The sequence below is a fragment of the Neophocaena asiaeorientalis genome, unplaced genomic scaffold (genome assembly GCF_003031525.2).
Source record: "Neophocaena asiaeorientalis asiaeorientalis breed wild unplaced genomic scaffold, Neophocaena_asiaeorientalis_V1.1 scaffold1337, whole genome shotgun sequence".
Taxonomy (NCBI): domain Eukaryota; kingdom Metazoa; phylum Chordata; class Mammalia; order Artiodactyla; family Phocoenidae; genus Neophocaena; species Neophocaena asiaeorientalis.
The window spans coordinates 242,345-260,396 of NW_020173700.1; the positions used below are offsets into that span (position 1 = coordinate 242,345).

Genomic DNA, 18,052 nt, shown 5'->3' on the forward strand with positions numbered 1-18,052 from the left:
CAGATAAATGACAATTGAATGTGGAAGAGCTGATTTGAATTTTAGAAGTTGTCAGGAATTGGATTTACTTTTCAAGATGACTAATTTCTTAGTAAATCATACTAAGTAAGTTTCTCCCTTAAAAGAATCGAGGGAATTATAAAAACATACCCTATTGAAAAGCTGTTACTGTATACTTACAGTTTAATTTCTGATTTGGATAGAGGAATTTCAAATCAATTGGTTTTTGTGGTCATTGATATTTCATGGGTATGGATGTGGCACCTGTCTCAGCTCTCTTGTTGGCTTATTTGCTCTTGTTCTCTCCATTTGAAAAAGATAATGTATTATACTTTTCTATTCTCTTTTGAATCCTTTTGAGAATTCCTTTTTTCCTTTTCTGCTCCTTCTTGATCATAGCAGTCCATCTTCATTTCTTCTCCCCCCCGCTTAGTTTTTCAGATTTCATTGTACAAAAGTCCCTTTGCTGGCCTTCTGTTTTTCCTAGGGTATATTATTGTCAATTCAGCTGTGTTATTTATTGCTTATCAAGGGACATTTAAATTGTTTTAAAGTTTCCAAGATAATGGTCAAGTTTTCATTCTGGGCTTGGTTTCAGCACTGACCTCCTCCCTCTGCAGCCTTAACGCTTGTTACACTGTCTTTCTTTTTCTTCTTTCATACTAGCAAAGTAACTTCTCTGCTCCACTTCCAAATCATATGTCATAAAATTTGTATTTTATCCTTTCTTTTAAGTAAACTTGCCCTTTCTACTTTATCTTAATTTACATTAAAATAGCCAGGTATGATCTGTGAGCATTTTGCTTTGGTACTTACTTACTGTATAAATTATTATTTGATTTTCCTAGTGCAGCTAGTTGGAGTTTCAAGAACTTTGTTGTTATTGGTTAAGTCAGTTAGAAGAAATTATGTGAGAAACTAAAATATATGTAACTTAATCTCTTACTTGGGGGAAATACACATTGACCAGAAAGTCTTAATATGACTTAATGGTTTATTAAAAGTTGGTTTAATTTGCATAATTAACTTTTGAAATTATTGGCTATGGACTGCTGTTAAAAATTGCCATGTTATTATCTCTCAACTCTCATCAAACTTAAAACTGAAGGAAATGTGTCATGGATCCTTAATGTAAAAGTCATTTTCATGACCCGCCCCCCCCCGCCTTTTTTTTTTTACAAAGTAAGAATCAGAAATGTGACAATAGGGTTGAATGAAAGAATACTTCTTACATGAAAATTAAAATTTTATTCATGTGTATTATCTCATTGTGCCTTGTAATGTTTTTGTTCCCTTGGTAGATGCACCAGCAAGGAATCCTGAAGACTGATGACCTCATAACAAGGTTCTTTCGTCTGTGTACTGAAATGTGTGTTGAAATCAGTTACCGTGCTCAGGCAGAGCAGCAGCACAATCCTGCTGCTAATCCCACCATGATCCGAGCCAAGTGCTATCACAACCTGGATGCCTTTGTCCGACTCATTGCACTGCTAGTAAAGCACTCAGGGGAGGCCACCAACACTGTCACAAAGATTAATCTGCTGAATAAGGTCTGAAATCCTTTCTTGCCTTAGTCTTTGCACACTTGAAGTCTGTATCAGTGGCTCTTAACCCTACAGGGCCCTCAAAACATTTTGTAATATCCCCTTTTCTGTCCAGATATTAAATTCATAGATAATATGTAAATATAATCACCGAATTTTAGAGGAAGAGTATGGTGCCTTAACTGAAAGACACCCCTCCCCTAAAACAAAACAAAAACATAAAACGTATTTTCAGTATGTTAATGTTTAGCAATGAGTACACTAGAAAGTATTAGGTAGTATGAGATTTGCCCCCATGTACAGAATCATTGTGAGTGAGATGGCTAGACATGTCCATTGATAAACAAAAATTGGTAACTCAAATACTATGAGTGACATTGCAGTTGTCTTGATTTTTCTGAAAAGGAACAAAGCAGAATTTCTGTTTGATTTATGCAGTGGAATTGCTGGAAATTTGAATGTTAAGATAGTGCAAAAATGAACTTAGAGCTTGGTCTCGGATAATTACAAATGGATTCACATACACCCCCCACTGTTCAGTGATAAAATCAAGTGGAATGCAGGATAGTTCTTAAGTATTTCTGCAACCTAATAGCATACCTGACCTTCCATCTACTAAATGCAAAGAGAAGTATAAATCATTTGCCTCTTGTCACCTTTATGTCAGACCAGAAAAATTAGGTTGATTGTGTTAACATGATAAAATATGATGTACCATGCTGATTTCTAGAGCTTTAGAAAAACTTGTGGAAAGTATATATGTCTAGCATACTTCCATATACAGGGGTATGGAGATTCAAAGAAACCATGCAAAATTCTGTAGGGCAAATCAAACCCCAATGCACGGTCCCTTTGGCTACCAGTATGTAATTTTATATTTCCTTTCATGTGGGGCATAACGATGCAAGGTAAAAAAGCATGGCTAGACAGTGGTAAATGAATTATCTTCGTGATTTACAAGCTCTATAATCTGTGTGCTCTATAGGTCCTTGGTATAGTAGTGGGAGTTCTCCTGCAGGATCATGATGTTCGGCAAAGTGAATTTCAGCAGCTTCCCTACCATCGAATTTTTATCATGCTGCTCTTGGAACTCAATGCACCTGAGCATGTATTGGAAACCATTAATTTCCAGACACTTACAGCTTTCTGGTGAGTATTGTTGAATATAATACTGTTAAGGATTTCCTGTTAAGGATTGCTGTTGTAGTGTAGTAAAATTTGAGAGGTAGAACTTTGTGGATTTGAGGCATGTTGATTCATAATGCAGCTTACATGTTGTCTACCTAATTATATTCTTTTTTTTTTTTAACCATATTTAAGCTTGTGCTTCTGACTAAGGTTTTCTTCTTTCAGCAACACATTCCACATCTTGAGGCCTACCAAAGCTCCTGGCTTTGTGTATGCTTGGCTTGAACTGATCTCCCATCGGATATTTATTGCAAGAATGCTGGCACATACGCCACAGCAGAAGGTGTGGCTGCAGTTTATCTCCTACAGATCACGACTGTAACTACCTGGGACTTATTAGCACTCTTAGTCATTCAGTAGTCATTGTACTTCTTTCAGGCTTAGTTGGGAGTTCTTATATTTAATGTGGAGTCAAGTCGTGGAGAAAGGCTCTAACAAGTACTTGACTGCCTCTGCCTGAAAGCCATTCCTCAATGATTAGGGTACTGCTTCTCCAAGTTGTTGTGAGTCTCCTTATGTCAATCTCTTAAGGGATTTTCAAAAAAAGTTGAAACCTTAGAGCACCTCTGTAGACAGCTATGTAAAACTCCGAGTAATGGAACTCAGAAACCTGCCAGTTTTACAGGTTCTCTAAATACTAAAGGCTCTCACATTCAGGGTTGAGGACCGCTCGTGTCTACTGTATCTGAAAAATTCAGATCAAATTTGAATAAAGAGTTTTTAGTCTTAACTGTGAATAAACAGCATGAGAAGTTTCTCTCCCATCTTGCAATTAAATGGCAAATGAGTACTCCAGGAAGTACCCTTGATTGACCCTTCAGATCAGGAGACTGTAATTATACTGTGTGTTTAGTAAAAAAGAAAGTGAAATAATCCTTAAACGGATTTCATTTTGTTTGACAAATAGTGCATTCCAGGAGGAGGGAAAATATATTGAATAAAAACTACTTCAAAATGAACATAATTGTTATAATTGGGATATGGTGAGGAGGCCAAGTTTGGGTGAAAATAGAGGATTCATGTTGTAAACTGGATGAGGTTATTTGCCAGGAGTTGAGGAATTGGGAGTGGGAAAATAAATGATTGAGATCCAGGACTTAAAAGAAATTAAGAAAACAGACCCAAGTTTCTCAGTTGGCTACGTGTTTTGTGTTCTGTCTGAAAGTTCCTCCCCCTATTTAAAATGTTGCTACAGGCGCAAGGACCTATATATCCTGGAGTTTCTGGAGCCAGTTTGTTTCAAATATCATTTCCCATTATCTCCATAATTTTGCTTATTCCTTTCTTGGGCCAGTCAGTCTTTAAGAGAGGTGCTAATGTTCATATTCTCTAGCTATATGAAAAGATAATAAAGTCACAGTGTAGCTGCTTGGGCAACGTTTTTGGTGGCAGGACGACAGCTGACAGGATAATTATGACTCATACATTTCTTTCTTTCAGGGATGGCCTATGTATGCACAGCTACTGATTGATTTATTCAAATATTTAGCGCCTTTCCTTAGAAATGTGGAACTCACCAAACCTATGCAAATCCTCTACAAGGTAATTAATTTGGAGTTCTAAAATTAAAATAATTAAAACTTAACACTTAAAGCAGTTAAAAACAAACACTTCAGCTGGGAATATGAGGTCTAACGTTTGTTTTTATCATTAAGATATATATATATATATATTTAATTTTGGCTGTGTTGGGTCTCCGTTGCTGCACGGGCTTTCCCTAGTTGTGTCAAGCAGGGGCTACTCTTCGTTGCGGTGCACGGGCTTCAGTAGTTGTGGCTTGTGGGCTGTAGAGCGCAGGCTCCATGGTTGTGGCGCATGGGCTTAGTTGATCTGCGGCATGTGGGATCTTCCCGGACCAGGGTTCAAACCCGGGTCCCCTGCATTGGCAGGCGGATTCTTAACCACTGCACCACCAGGGATGTCTCTATCATTAAGCTTTTAAAGTATAACATATATTCAGAAAAGTACAAAAATCAAACATATTTGCATAACCAGTACTTGATCATAAGGCATTCATACGTTCATATATGTGTATACCAGTTAACTCTTCCAGAAGCACATTAGAATTACTATTTCTTCCCATCCTTACCATACTTGAAATTGTTTTCCGTTTTAGTCATTTTGTCAGTTGTGCAGTAGGATCTCATTGTGGATTTAATTTGCATTTCCTTCAGTTCTTAATGAGATTTTTGTGGCCATTTGGGTATCTTCCTTTTGTGATGTTCTTCTTCCAGCCTTGTGCTCATATTCCTATTGGATTATCTGGGTTTTTCTTATTTAACAGGGATTCTTTATGTATTCTGGATATAAGCCCTTTGTTGATGTATATTCAAACATCTACTCTTGTGGCTTGCCTTTTCACTCCTTTAAAAGTAATGTGTCTTTTGAGGGATAGAAGCTTTAAATTTAATGTAGTCAAAACTACTGTTGCTTTTTGTGTCTTGGGTAAGAAATCTTTGCCCATCTCAAATTGCATTCTGTTTTGCACGTGCCTGCCTCCTGTCCAAGAAGCCATTAATTCTGGCTTTTACATTTACACTTAAAAAGAAAACTTTTTTTTTTTTACTTCAAATTCGTAATAGTAAAAATGCTACTCCCATTTTCTTACTTAATGTAGAAACAGCCAATGTTTTTCTTGTTTTTAAAATATAGGGCACTTTAAGAGTGCTGCTGGTTCTTTTGCATGATTTCCCTGAGTTCCTTTGTGATTACCATTATGGATTCTGTGATGTGATCCCACCTAATTGTATCCAGCTAAGAAATCTGATCCTGAGTGCCTTTCCAAGAAACATGAGGCTCCCAGACCCATTCACTCCTAATCTGAAGGTAAAGTTCTAAACAGTTCAAGGAAAAGCAAGTTACATCTTAGTATTTTAGTCCTTTCTCTAGTAAGTGGGGTATTTGCTGTCCCCAGCACACACACCTACAAGTTGTTGGGTAAGGGTGCTCTTTGGGGGAAGCTGTCATGTTATTAAGCCTGATAAAGTATGATACTGCTGCTGAATATTGATTCACAGTATTCGTCTAGTTGCTGTTTTCAGTTTTGATATTAAATTTAGCTATATTTACAGAACCTCAACCTAGGTATTGGGCCAGTCCAGTCATTTGCTGGGTGGCCCCAGTGGCACAGAATTGCAGAATAGACACTTGTAATGTCATATTTCACAGGTGTTTTGGATTTGTGTACTTAAATTATCAGGAGAGAAGGGACTTTTAAAAATCATACCACCCTGACATGGCTATTGTAATTTTTATGTATTTTTAAAAATCTTTTCACATGCATTTTTTTTTAAAGTAGCAAGTACAGTGTCTTGTTCAGCTTGGGGCATCTTTTCAAAGACTAGGGCTCTTGGTGAGCAAAGAATCTCATTCTGTACTCTTGTTTTGAAATCGAATTCCAGGAAAAACACAATTAGTGGTATCAACTAGACTTCTCTACAAAAGGTACCTATCATGCCTTATTTTAAGAATGAGAAAATAGTATAGAATGAGAGATTACTATCATTTTGTATATGGGTACCTTTAATTAGAAAAATCTATTTCTTCTAATGAGTAATAAGACTTTGCTGTACAGCAGAAATTAACACAACATTGTGCTGTACTTCAATAAAAATTTCTTAAAATATTGATTACTCTTCAAGATGTAAAGTGTATAACTTTAGAAAAACAATCCAACTACTTTCTAGCATAGATACAGTTTGCTGTTAAGGCCTACAGATGCTTCTGATTATGATTCTTGTATTTGTTTGTGGCAGGTGGATATGTTGAGTGAAATTAACATTGCACCCCGGATTCTCACCAATTTTACTGGGGTGATGCCACCCCAGTTCAAAAAGGATTTGGATTCCTATCTTAAAACTCGATCACCTGTCACTTTTCTGTCTGATCTGCGGAGCAACCTACAGGTTAGTGGTTTGACTTAAACTCTTGGTTGTGTCTTTCACTTTGTACGCACAGTCCTATGCATGGTCTCTTGTAAGTTAGTCTTTTCAACCTGCTTTAAAGGTTTTAAAGCACATTGTCATTTTTAATGGTTGGATGAGATTAACTGGATTATACATTTTACCAGTGACAAGCTATATAGCCTTGGAAGAGGCAGCCAGGGAATTGACTGGTTTTCTGTAAGAAAAGATTGCTGATAATCATCCCCTACTCCAAGACTCTTCTAAGTAAATGGATTCTGGTTCAATTTGCTGTATACAAATTGATTGAGGCTGTATTATCTTTCCAGTCTTTCCATACCAAGAAACCACGTTTTTTCCCTCTCCAAATCTTTTTTATAAGTGAGATAGTGCAAATTTTGACTTTATAAACTTTATTTTTGTGCTGGTAACTGTCAAAGCTTTGGTTTCCCAAGGGAAATCCCATTTCTGTTGACACAACTACCCTTGTGCAAGTGTGTATTTGTTAAATAACCTCACAAATTCAAGATTTCTAAAATTTAAGTCACAGAGGATATTGGGAACAGTTCAGCTTTTCTATGAAAGGCATAAAAAGTGTTCTTAGAAATATTGGTGCCTAAATCCGATGCCTAAGTCCTCTGTGACAGTAAGTCAGGAGCTTTCTGTTTTGTTCATTTAGGTATCCAATGAGCCTGGTAATCGCTACAACCTCCAGCTCATTAATGCACTGGTGCTCTATGTAGGGACTCAGGCAATTGCACACATCCACAACAAGGGCAGCACACCTTCAATGAGCACGATCACCCACTCTGCTCACATGGACATCTTCCAGAACCTGGCTGTGGACTTGGACACTGAAGGTGAGTGAAGCCAGCTAGTTCTCAGAGTCAAGTTTTGTGCACATTTTGTCACAGTCTGGTCCCAAAAATACTTTAAGCCACAATAGAGAATGTTCTGTCAATATGGTTATGGGTCTGGCTGGTTATTTTATCTTGAATTCGATAGTATTTGCTCAATGTAGAAGACACAGCAAAGCGTAAAGGAAAAAAATCATCCAGAATCCTTACCACATCAGTTAATATTTCAGTATGTATGATTGTAGCATTTTTCTTTTTTAGTGTGAAAATAAACATGTTCTTTTTACTAGCCTCTCTTTAAAAATAGGCTCATGTTACTTTTTTTGTTAGCCTGCCTTTTACCAACATTTACTGACCTCTTTGCCAGGCAATATGTTAAATATTAAATGTGTAAAGATTAATGAATAGAACTTCCCCTACCTGCTCTGCAAAAAAGTTCACAGTATAATCCTATTGTAGGTTTGCATCTTGCTTGGTTGAACTACCAATTTTGGTGTTCTGTATGGTAGGTGGTGGCCAACGATACAGTGCTGCTCAGCCTAACACGCATACACTTCAGGAGGATGCCTACTTTTTTTAACTTCACTATGGATTTTTGAGAGGCTAATTTTGAGTATATACTACTTGCCTATTTGTAGGAGGGGGGTTGAGGCAGCTTAAAATCAAGATTTAACACAAATGAATACCATTACGTCCAGAACCCAACAAAAAAAGTGGATAGCCTTTAAGTGTTAAAGCTCACTGTGATGGCCTTACAAACCTCAGTAATATCAAGCAGAGGGAGACAACCAAATCCAATTAATACTTATTCCAATAAAGTTTAAACTAGCATTTCTCCAAGTATAGTCTGGGAACCCTTAGTGGATTATCCCCAAGACCCTTATAGAAGGATTGTGAGGGACTTCCCTGGTGGTCCAGTGGGTAAGACTCCACGTTTCCAATGCAGGGGGCTCTGGTTTGATCCTGGGCTGGGGAACTAGATCCTGCATGCATGCAGCAACTAAGGAGCTGGCATGCCGCAACTAAGGCCCAGTGCAGCCAAAATAAATATATAATAAATATTTTTTAAAAAAGAAGAAGGGCTGTGGGGTTAAAACTATTTTAATAATAAAAAGACATTTGCTTTTTTTCACACTCATGTTGTCGCAAGTGTACAGTGACTGTTTCCAGAGGCCACATGAAATAACCATACTGGAACAGATTGAACATAAGGGCAGAAATGAGAATCCAGCAGAATGTGAAACAGTGACACTCTTCTCTAAGTTTCTCGGGGGGAAATACTTAAATTTTTTATTAACAGGTTATATTAATATGCAGTAGGTCTCTTATTTTTAAATAGACTAATTATTTTAACTACAATTTTTTTAATGTGAAAAATAGTGAAATAAAACCCATAGAAATGAACTCTGGGGCCCTGAGCACCGCTGGTTGAAACCAAAGGATAATTTGAGAACCTATATCAGAAATGCAAATCCATCCAGTCAGAATGTGATTTGTCTTCTCACATTGGCCTTTCAGAGCAAATTGTCGCTAAGCTGGGTTTTCTTAATATCTAGGTCGGTATCTCTTCTTGAATGCAATTGCAAATCAGCTGCGGTACCCAAATAGCCACACTCACTACTTCAGCTGCACCATGCTCTACCTTTTTGCAGAAGCCAACACTGAAGCTATCCAAGAACAGATCACAAGGTAAGAGAGAGGTCTGTTTTTCAGAGGGTTCTAAATGGAGTCTCTTCCCCTTTATTATGAATTCTGAGTGTTTTTTTCCCTATGCATTCCATGTTCACTGAGCATCTTAAATGTGAACGAAATGGGCATGGTTCTGCCCTCCTGATAATTAGTCTGATGGATGCAAAAAAAATCACAAGTAGAGAATTATTAATCACTGCTGAAACAAAAAGTTTTCGACAAAAGGCACAGCATTTTGATAGATCAGGAGTTTTTCTCAGGTGGTGGGGTCAGCATATTTGACCAGTCCTGAAACACCCAGGCCTTTTAAAGGCCATGTTAAAGAACTTAGACTTGTCATTACCTCTGGGTTGGAAGGTTTTAAGCAGGAGAAATAACAGGATCATACGTGTGTTTTACTAACAATAGTTAGGAATCTATTGCAGATTGCTTGGACTATGTACAGCATTGGAGATCAGGAAATGGGTACATCCTAGTGAGAGAGATATACACAAACTTAAAAAACTGGACCAGACTTGTTAAACTTGCCCCTTCACCTAATAGTAGTTTCTGAGCATTAGTATTCCTTAGGTTTATATACTAAAACTTAACCAGTGTTTTATTATTAGATGTTTAGACGGTAAAAGTCCTATTTTGTGGACTATATAAAGCTTTAGTGAACTTCCTCGAACTTAAATCTTTATTCTTGTGCTTTATTACATCCTTAGGGTAAATTTAGAAGTAAAATCGGTTAGATCAGGGGATGTGAAGAATTATAACCACCCAATTTACATATGTACTACTAGTAGTAAAATTCTTATTTCCTATTTACTTTCATTGAGTATGTATTCTTTAAGCGATTATCTTCTCTGTGTCATGTAATCTATTATCTATCCTTTACCTTAACTTAGTCTCGTAGGCTCAGTAATGGGAAGAGGAGGGATTCAAACCCACGTTATGTAATTCTAGAATCCATTTAACCATTCTATAGAAAAGACTTAATCCACCTGCCTTTTGTAAAGCTAACAATTTTTGCATGTAGTGTAATAATCAGGGAAAAAGCGTTAGGAAAAAAGACAAATGGAGAAGTGGTCATGAATTTGTATGTTTCTCTGTGCATTGACTAACTTTTTCTTCCCTTCTCCAGGGTTCTTTTGGAACGGTTGATTGTAAATAGGCCACATCCTTGGGGTCTTCTTATTACCTTCATTGAGCTGATTAAAAATCCAGCGTTTAAGTTCTGGAACCACGAGTTTGTACACTGTGCCCCAGAAATTGAAAAGTGAGTTAAAAGTCATTTTTAAATTGTTACATTCTTAAGACAGAAGAATGAGAATCATTTGATGGCTTCAGCTTGGGTGGGTGATTAAGAAGGCCATAGTAACCAAAATGAGACGCAAGGTTTTAGTCAGGCCTGAAGTTTTCTCACAAACTTGTTAACTGTCTCCATTCTTCAGGTTATTCCAGTCTGTCGCACAGTGCTGCATGGGACAAAAGCAGGCTCAGCAAGTAATGGAAGGGACAGGTGCCAGTTAGATGGAACCACATCTCTGTTGTAAATTTGTCAGCCTGGAGGTCCCACTGTACCAAGTTCATAAACTGGCTGAAGATCCTTTCAGCTTTTCCTGACTTTGCCGGCCCTTTGGTCTCGGGTATCTGCCCCAATTACTGTTTGGGCCAGCTTCCTGTCTACTTGGACACGTTCCAAATTTAAATGCATTTTTTTGACTCCTGGCCAACATTTAGAAGATGCTGTGAATATCATTTTGAACTTGTGTAAATATATGAAAGAGAAAACCTTTGTCTGGAACTTCTTGGGTTTGTGCAAAATGTGTCCAAGGCAAGTAGATAAACTGGTGGTGCCTACTTCCCAGCTTATAAATTCAAGAGGCTGCTGATGCCATGCACTTGTTGGGGGGATGGGGGGTGGGCATAGCTCCATGTCATCTGACATTCCTGGTGTCCCAAAGAATAGCAGGAAAGCCAGTTTAAATACTATGTGACTTATTTTTTTAAAATACCGATGGGGACCTTGAAAATCACAAAGTTGTTTAAAAATGTGGATGTGTAGAATTTGGTATGCCAGGAAACATGGGAAGAGTTCACAATTGAGATCCCGTGGATTTTTATTTTGCCTCTTCCCCAAATCTAAAGCTGGCTGTTGGCAGAGCATCATTTTCTCTTTTCTGCTGGAGAACACATCCCCTTGGTCCCCTTGGGCCCTGTGAGACACTTCTTTTTATAAAGGGAAGCCAAACCAGGCCTAAAGTTCCCCCATCTCTCTCCTGATAACTTGTAAACTGTGCGGAAAGGAACCAAATATTATGAATTGCCCTTCCCCATTATCCCAATGAATGGCCATACAGACTAAGCTGAACAACAACGAAGTCAAAAGGACCAATACAGCCCCTTTTGTAAGGATTTTGAATGTTTTGTAAATGTATTGGTCCATGTGTTGTATTTTGTAGCCTTCCTAGTTCCTGGGCTTTAGCTTCCCTACTTCTTGTATGTGTATGCATACTGTAGTCGAACATTAAAGTCATGACACACACACGAGTCCACTGTGCCTTTCTCAGTAGCGGCCAGTGCTGGTGGTGAGGAGGAAAGTGGACCACGCAGCCTTCCCGTTGGGGCCACCGGGGAACACCAACTTTTGCTGAATGGTAGGTTTTCCCACTACCAATCTGGCATCTTTAAACAAGGAAGTGATTTTTATGTAGTGTTGTTTGCCTTTTCCTTTCCAACAGTGAAAAATTATTGGAGCAGGTTTCTATGATTAAACAGTTTCAAAATGCCCATTTAAAAACATCCTTTACCCTCATGGTGTTTCAACATTAACATCTTTATTGGAGTATAATTGCTTTACAACATTAGATATAATTTTTAAAAGAAAAAGAGTAGGTATATATTTAAAACTTACCTAATATATACCTTACCTTTCATGACTGTCAAGTTTTATGGCCAGAGAGGACAAAAAGGTTCAAGATTAAATAGAAATCTTACATGGGGACTTGAATGTCATTGGTGTCTTAAAGGTGAGTTGTGCCATCTAGGCTGCTTAAGGAATTTAAACAATTGCTCAGAGTTCTAGTGACACAGCTTATTAAATCCTCCAACAGGAAACAGTTGTTAACTAAGGGAAAGTGACTTGTTCAAAATAGACCTGGATTTGAACCAGGTCTACTTTCAAAGTCCATGTTATTAAAATGCCAGACTTATCACATTTCTGCTAACTTTGGATCAAGCTGAGAACCAAACAGCTATAAAATTTATTAGTGTTCATAACAATAAGCAGCAGTTCCCACATCTACTATTCCCAAATCCTTCAGCATGTCACTCTTACCTTGCAATTCATCCTAGACAACAGTTTTGCTACTTTTCCTTTTGGTATTTAGTATGAAATGCAAAACAAAAGGTCCAAATTATCCTTCTTTTCAAGCATCAATGTGTACCAGCTTAGCAGAAAGTTCTTCTCCTGGACATTCCTTCAGGAAAAAGGGAACCTGCTAGTTAGTCAGTTCCAACAATTGGTGTAAGATCATCTTCTGACCATAACGAACCTGTAAGGCTTGCTGTTCCCTCCAGCTGAGTGTGGCGTAGACCTCCTTACTACTGAGTAAATCTTGCTCAGTTTTTAAGTCTGTGGCATAGGTTTGCAGGGTCAATAAAACACTGTCCCGAAGAAGCTGTCTCCATGATGCTTTGAGTTTGGGGATATTTGTGATTGTCAGGCTGTCCTCTTCCCTTTTATCATCTCCCCATCCATCCTGGTCTTTAAATTCTCTGAACTCCTCAGCAGGCATGCACAGTACCTAGAAGCAACCATGGGGCCCTTTACTTGCATATTTCCAAAATTGATTTAGAGAAGCCAACCTGTCCTGACAGCATTTAAGTGTCCTCTCCATCCATGCCACCTTTCCTCACACGTAGATCTAAATACTTATTTTGAGCATTTACCTTGAGTGTCATGGCCAGTTCCTCTTCTGTCAGCACTTCTTCCCGCCCAATCACAAAGGCTCCCTCTTCCCCTACCATCTCCAGTTTGCATAAGAAATCCCAGCGTTCATACAGTAGGAGCCTTTCAGCTTCAACTTTTGTTCCTGTAGACAGAAAGTACTGCTGTGAAAGTCAGTATACCCAAGACCTCATTTCTCTTTAGTCTACAAAAAGGGAACAACTACTATTGGCAGAGCACCTGGGGCAGGGATGGAGACATACACCAGTGTCCAAGGTTTAATCACTCACCCTGTAACGCTGCTTCACGAACCGTCACCATCTGAATGTCAGCCGTGTCATCCGTGTTGTCAGGATACGGTTCAGTAAAGCCATACATGTGAATCAACTGCCAGTTAGCCATTTGCCCATAAGTGTTGAAAATCTCATGGCCTTTAGGAATGGGCTGAGTGGCCACCATCCGAAGACAATTCTGGGGTGGAAGGGAGAAGCTGGGGCCAGGCCCTTCCCAGGCCAGCCTCATTAAGATTACTTCCCTCCTAGGGTACAGTTTCCTCCAGCAGGTATAGTTTCAGTGATGGTGGGACTGACACTATACCTACCAACATTCTACCTTTAGTTCTTGTTAAGATCCTGTACTGTAGAATAAAAGTGGTGAGACTTAAAAGGTCAAAGGTCATCCCCATGGTTTAGTACATAATCTTTGCTCAGTCATCTCACAAACACTTAAAAAGTTGCTAGCTGGCTTCCCTGGTGGCGCAGTGGTTGAGAGTCTGCCTACCGATGCAGGGGACACGGGTTCCGTGCCCTGGTCTGGGAGGATCCCGTGTGCCACGGAGCGGCTGGGCCCGTGAGCCATGGCTGCTGAGCCTGCGCGTATGGAGCCTGTGCTCCGCGGCGGGAGAGGCCACAGCAGTGAGAGGCCTGCGTACCGCAAAAAAGAAAAAAAAAAAAAATTGCTAGCTTTGGAGACTTCTCTGGTGGTCCAGTGATTAAGAATCTGCCTTCCAATGCAGGGGACGCAGGTTCAATCCCTGGTGAGGGAACTAAGATCCCACATGCCATGGGGCAACAAAGCCCACACACCACAACTAGAGAGAAGCCTGTGCACAGCAACAAAGAGCCCGCGTGACACAACTAAGACCTGACACAGCCCCCCAAAAAAGTTGCTAGCTTTACAGAAATGAAGAATTAGGCACTTCCCTTGCAGTCCAGTGGTTAAGACTGATGGGGCCCAGGTTCAATCCCTGGGCAGGGGGAACTGGGCTCTGTGCAGTGTGGCAAAAACAAAACCCAAAAAACCAAGATCAAAGTAGGAACAGCAAATGGACACAAGCTTTTATAAAAGTAATAGCCAGGGACTTCCCTGGTGGCACAGTGGTTAAGAATCTGCCTGCCAATGCAGGGGACACGGGTTCGATCCCTGGTCCAGGAAGATCCTACATGCCACGGAGCAACTAAGCCCGTGCACCACAACTACTGAGCCCGTGTGCCTAGAGCCCGTCTTCCGCAATGAGACACTCACACACCACAACGAACAGTAGCCTCCCGCATGCTGCAACTAGAGAAAGCCTGCATGCAGCAACAGACCCAACACAGACAAAAATAAACTTATTTTAAACAGCCATTTCCTAATTTTTAATCCCATAAACTTAGATCTTTTTTTGCAACTTTCCACTTAGCAAATAGAATTGATACAAACACAGCCTTGGTATCATCTTAAACCGGTCTTACGAACATCCCCTCTAGTGAAAAGTATTGACACTATGGCTGTTCCAGATTGCTGTCCACAGGGCCCAGAAACAATCTTGGCTCACTAGCACTGCACAGAACAACCAACCTATAGAACCAAGTCAGTGAGGGTGCAAGGTTTATCAGAGGATTAACCCCAGCTTTCTTGTAAGGTTTTGAGATGTTTTCAGTTCAGGTGATTTCAGTGGAAGACGCAAAGTACACAGAGGAGGAGATAATTCCACCTACACATTTTTAGTATGAGGAGAATGGAGTGTTTAGCTCAACTGCCAGGCCAGCATAAATAACACACCGGTTTGAATCACATGCCCAATCATCCAAGCACATAAGAACAAGAACTGGGACAGATCCACTCACTGGAGAGTATTCTAGATTGGCATTGTGATTGGCTAAGTGGTTTAGTACGTCTGCAGCAGGCACCATCAAAGGGGAGTTTGGCTCCTTTTCATCATCCTCTTCCTCCAGTGGTTCCTGAAAGCTGCCACAGAGAGAACTTTGCTAAAGCCCAGTGCAGGGTGAGAGACGAGTGGGGTTCACTGTTCTTTCCCTTCTAGTCCCTCAATAGAGTTCTTAAAAAAAGGGTCCTTTTTAAGGCTCCGCTCACTGACCTGTAGGCCATCACAAGAGCTACGAGCTGGCGGTAGAGTTCCAGAGAGCGAACCCTGGGGCTGAAAAGATCGGGGTGGGCTTCCATGAAGGGCAGCACGATGGAATAATACTCGCTGCGGATGCTGGCCAAATCCTTCTCCACAGCCTCGGGTACGCCGGTGCCCTGCAGCAATCGCCGGCGCTCCTCCTCTGGCCTGCAGTGACACCCCCACCCAAGTTCTTCACACCACCTACCGGGACTAGCGCTTAGAACCCGTGTCCCAAGGGCAGGGCGGTTCGAGCCAGGCTACCTACGGTGCTGCCCCTCCTACGGCTCTCACCAGAACATGGGGTGCTCCAAGCGGCCCAGCTCGGGCCACAGCGCAAAGTAGGGGCTCCAGGGCGAGGCCGGGGCCTGCAGCTCGTGCAGCAGCGCCAGCAGCAGCGGCACCCATCCCGACTGGCTCTGCAGCGCGCCTCGCTCTGAGGGAGACGAAGAGGTTAGGGCCCCGGCCGGCCCCGCAGGCCCGCCTCGGCGTCCCACCCCCGCCGGCGTAACCACCTCGCTCCAGCAGGCCGCTGATTGAGCAGGTGTGCTGCGACAGGAGTGCGGCCCGCGGCACCGCGAACAGCAGCTCCCCGGGCTGCACGCTCTCCCGGGCCACCATGCCGTAGCCGGCCACCGTGCCCTGCCGGCTCACCGCCACCTGAGCAGGGAGAGCGGCCGGTCAGAGCTAGACCGCGCCCGCTTCCCCGCCGCGCCCGCCTCCATCCACCCCGCCCCCCACTCACCTTGGGACTCAGCTCCAGTCCTACCCGCCGGCACCAGCTCAGGAAGCTGGCCACCGGGGCCGGGTCCTCGCTGCCCGCAAGCCCTGCCACCTGAGATAAGCAAGCGCAGTGGCGTTGCCCCGCCCGGAAGAGCTCGCTGGGGGCGGAGAAGACGGCGGCGCGCGCGCGCGCGGAGGAAGGGCCGGGGTTGGGGGAGGGGATGTGGAGTGCGGCAAATGACCCGCGGCAGGCCGCGCAGCCTCGTGCGGGACGGCGCTGCGGACGGGGAAGCGGCGAGGCGCGGCGGAGAGGGGTGCTCCTGCGTCTGCCGCCACAACTCACCCGCCGGCGCTTCGCCTGGGTCGCCATGGTCCAAGGGCGCGCAGCCCCGCGACTCCGCAGCCCAGCGCAGGCGCTTCCGGCGTCCTGGGGCAGGACTCTCAGGGGCGGGGCCTATGTTCCCGCCCCGGAACCACGTGATGTTCGTTTCGACTTCCACGCGGAAGAAGAGTGGGGGTTTGCACCTGGTCGTACAAGCCCTGCTGAAAACATCCTTGAGGCCGGGTCTCCCCACTTGGGTTAAAAAAACGTGCCGCCGGGTGCAGGAAGATGTGTCCCCTTGCCGCCTTGAGCCTGGTCTGAGCCAGGCACAACCCTTCCCAGTCTTGGTCTGTGACAGTTGAAACCCCTGGGGGTCGAAGTCCGGTTGAAGTGCAAAATCCCATTTCTGGATGAGAAGGGAAGGCCTGGCTGGAGGCCGGCTGGGTGCGCAATTAGAGCAGTTTGTGCAAGTGTTTCGGAGTTGTGTGGTCAGGGCTCCCAGAACTATTGATAGAATAGACCCGCTCAGTTTTTCATCTTCTGCGTAGCACATGGAGGGGCTTATTTTTGTTTACTTGCTGCTTTAGTTGCTGACACACAGCAGGAACTCAATATCTATTTATTGGATAAATGGCTGAGTAAATGAATCAGAAATGGTGGTTAAACATGGGGAAATAGCATGCCGTTAAATTTAAGAAAATGAGGCAACGAATATAGAGGTTACAGGTCTGGGTTTTGAAATCAAATACTGTCAAGGCCACCTCCCAGCTTGGCCTCTTATTAAGGCAAATTCAGTTTCCTCAACTGTGAAACTAAGATAATTAGTACCTACCCTATGGAATTAATGTAAGGATTGGTAAGATGATGTGACAAGATATGGAAATACAGAGATAGATGGAAATGCCTGTCTTCACTCTGAACGGTCAACCCCACCTAAACCCAAGAAGCACCAGCCTCACCAGCTTAAAACATTCTGTCTCTTCCAAAGCTTCTCATGATGGGCATGGCATCACCATACTCAAATTCTTCTTAGTTTCTTTATTAGTTTTTCAGCACAGTTAACTCTTTCTACGTTGACAAGGGTTTTTGTTTTACATTTTGTCATCTCAAAGTCTCATGACATCAGGCACCAGAATACACAAAAGTAGGCTCTTCACTTTGTACAGAGAAGAAAATAACAAATTCCATTAATAGTTCACTTTGACCAAAGAAGACACAACCTCCAATGGAAAGCCACACGCCGGAGTACCCAATATACATATATATATAATGTATAGATATTTATAGATCTCATCTGAAAGAACACGGGAAAAAAAATCCAAGATTCACAGCGCTATCTACAATAAAAGGGATTAATTCTACCAGCTTTTCAAACAGTCACATTCTATATTCAAAGGAAGCACGTGAGTGAATAGAACTAACAGACACTCCACTGGGCTCTATAATGGCTTAAGATGACAGAAGGGGGTGATGTGTGCCAAGGAAATGTGGATGCAGGTGTCCCCTC

At 41.9% G+C, this 18,052-nt stretch overlaps 2 protein-coding genes across 12 annotated transcripts in view; one reads left to right on the forward strand and one right to left on the reverse strand.

Annotated features, from left to right (window-relative positions):
* The window catches only part of CNOT1 (CCR4-NOT transcription complex subunit 1), a 100,302-nt gene extending 88,592 nt beyond the window's left edge, over positions 1–11,710 (forward strand). For 6 of the 7 annotated variants that reach the window (XM_024750552.1, XM_024750555.1, XM_024750554.1 and 3 more), the window contains exons 40-49: positions 1,302–1,550; positions 2,530–2,693; positions 2,898–3,015; positions 4,173–4,274; positions 5,385–5,558; positions 6,488–6,637; positions 7,314–7,494; positions 9,048–9,180; positions 10,307–10,441; positions 10,617–11,710. In XM_024750552.1, the coding sequence (XP_024606320.1) occupies positions 1,302–1,550; positions 2,530–2,693; positions 2,898–3,015; positions 4,173–4,274; positions 5,385–5,558; positions 6,488–6,637; positions 7,314–7,494; positions 9,048–9,180; positions 10,307–10,441; positions 10,617–10,695 (1,485 nt within the window). In that variant the 3' untranslated portion in view covers positions 10,696–11,710. Of the gene's footprint in view, positions 1–1,301; positions 1,551–2,529; positions 2,694–2,897; positions 3,016–4,172; positions 4,275–5,384; positions 5,559–6,487; positions 6,638–7,313; positions 7,495–9,047; positions 9,181–10,306; positions 10,442–10,616 lie in introns of those variants that run through there. The other variant, XM_024750559.1, reaches the window with a different exon arrangement.
* Positions 11,620–16,644, reverse strand: SETD6 (SET domain containing 6, protein lysine methyltransferase). 5 transcript variants are annotated; one of them, XM_024750562.1, is made up of 9 exons: positions 16,246–16,644; positions 16,016–16,160; positions 15,795–15,936; positions 15,474–15,668; positions 15,223–15,343; positions 13,405–13,585; positions 13,117–13,259; positions 12,720–12,971; positions 11,620–12,644 (listed from the first exon to the last, which is right to left on the reverse strand). In XM_024750562.1, exons 1-9 carry the CDS (start codon positions 16,591–16,593, stop codon positions 12,594–12,596), a joined length of 1,578 nt encoding a protein of 525 aa, XP_024606330.1. In that variant the 5' UTR covers positions 16,594–16,644; the 3' UTR covers positions 11,620–12,593. The 5 variants fall into 5 exon arrangements, with proteins under 5 accessions (XP_024606330.1, XP_024606332.1, XP_024606329.1 ...); XM_024750564.1 differs by having other exon boundaries at positions 11,620–12,971; positions 16,246–16,335; positions 16,567–16,641; XM_024750561.1 differs by having other exon boundaries at positions 11,620–12,971.
* Positions 16,645–18,052: the final 1,408 nt, after the last annotated feature.

What these genes read in the sequence shown, in the direction of transcription:
- SETD6 (XM_024750561.1), bottom strand. Translation starts at nt 16,593, where the DNA reads ATGGCGACCCAGGCGAAGCGCCGGCGGGTGAGTTGTGGCGGCAGACGC. An exon ending in TTGGAGCACCCCATGTTCTG is followed by an intron (nt 15,669 to 15,794) that starts GTGAGAGCCGTA and finishes GTGTCACTGCAG; the next exon opens with GCCAGAGGAGGAGCGCCGGC. An exon ending in AACTGGCCATGACACTCAAG is followed by an intron (nt 12,972 to 13,116) that starts GTAAATGCTCAA and finishes GGTTGCTTCTAG; the next exon opens with GTACTGTGCATGCCTGCTGA.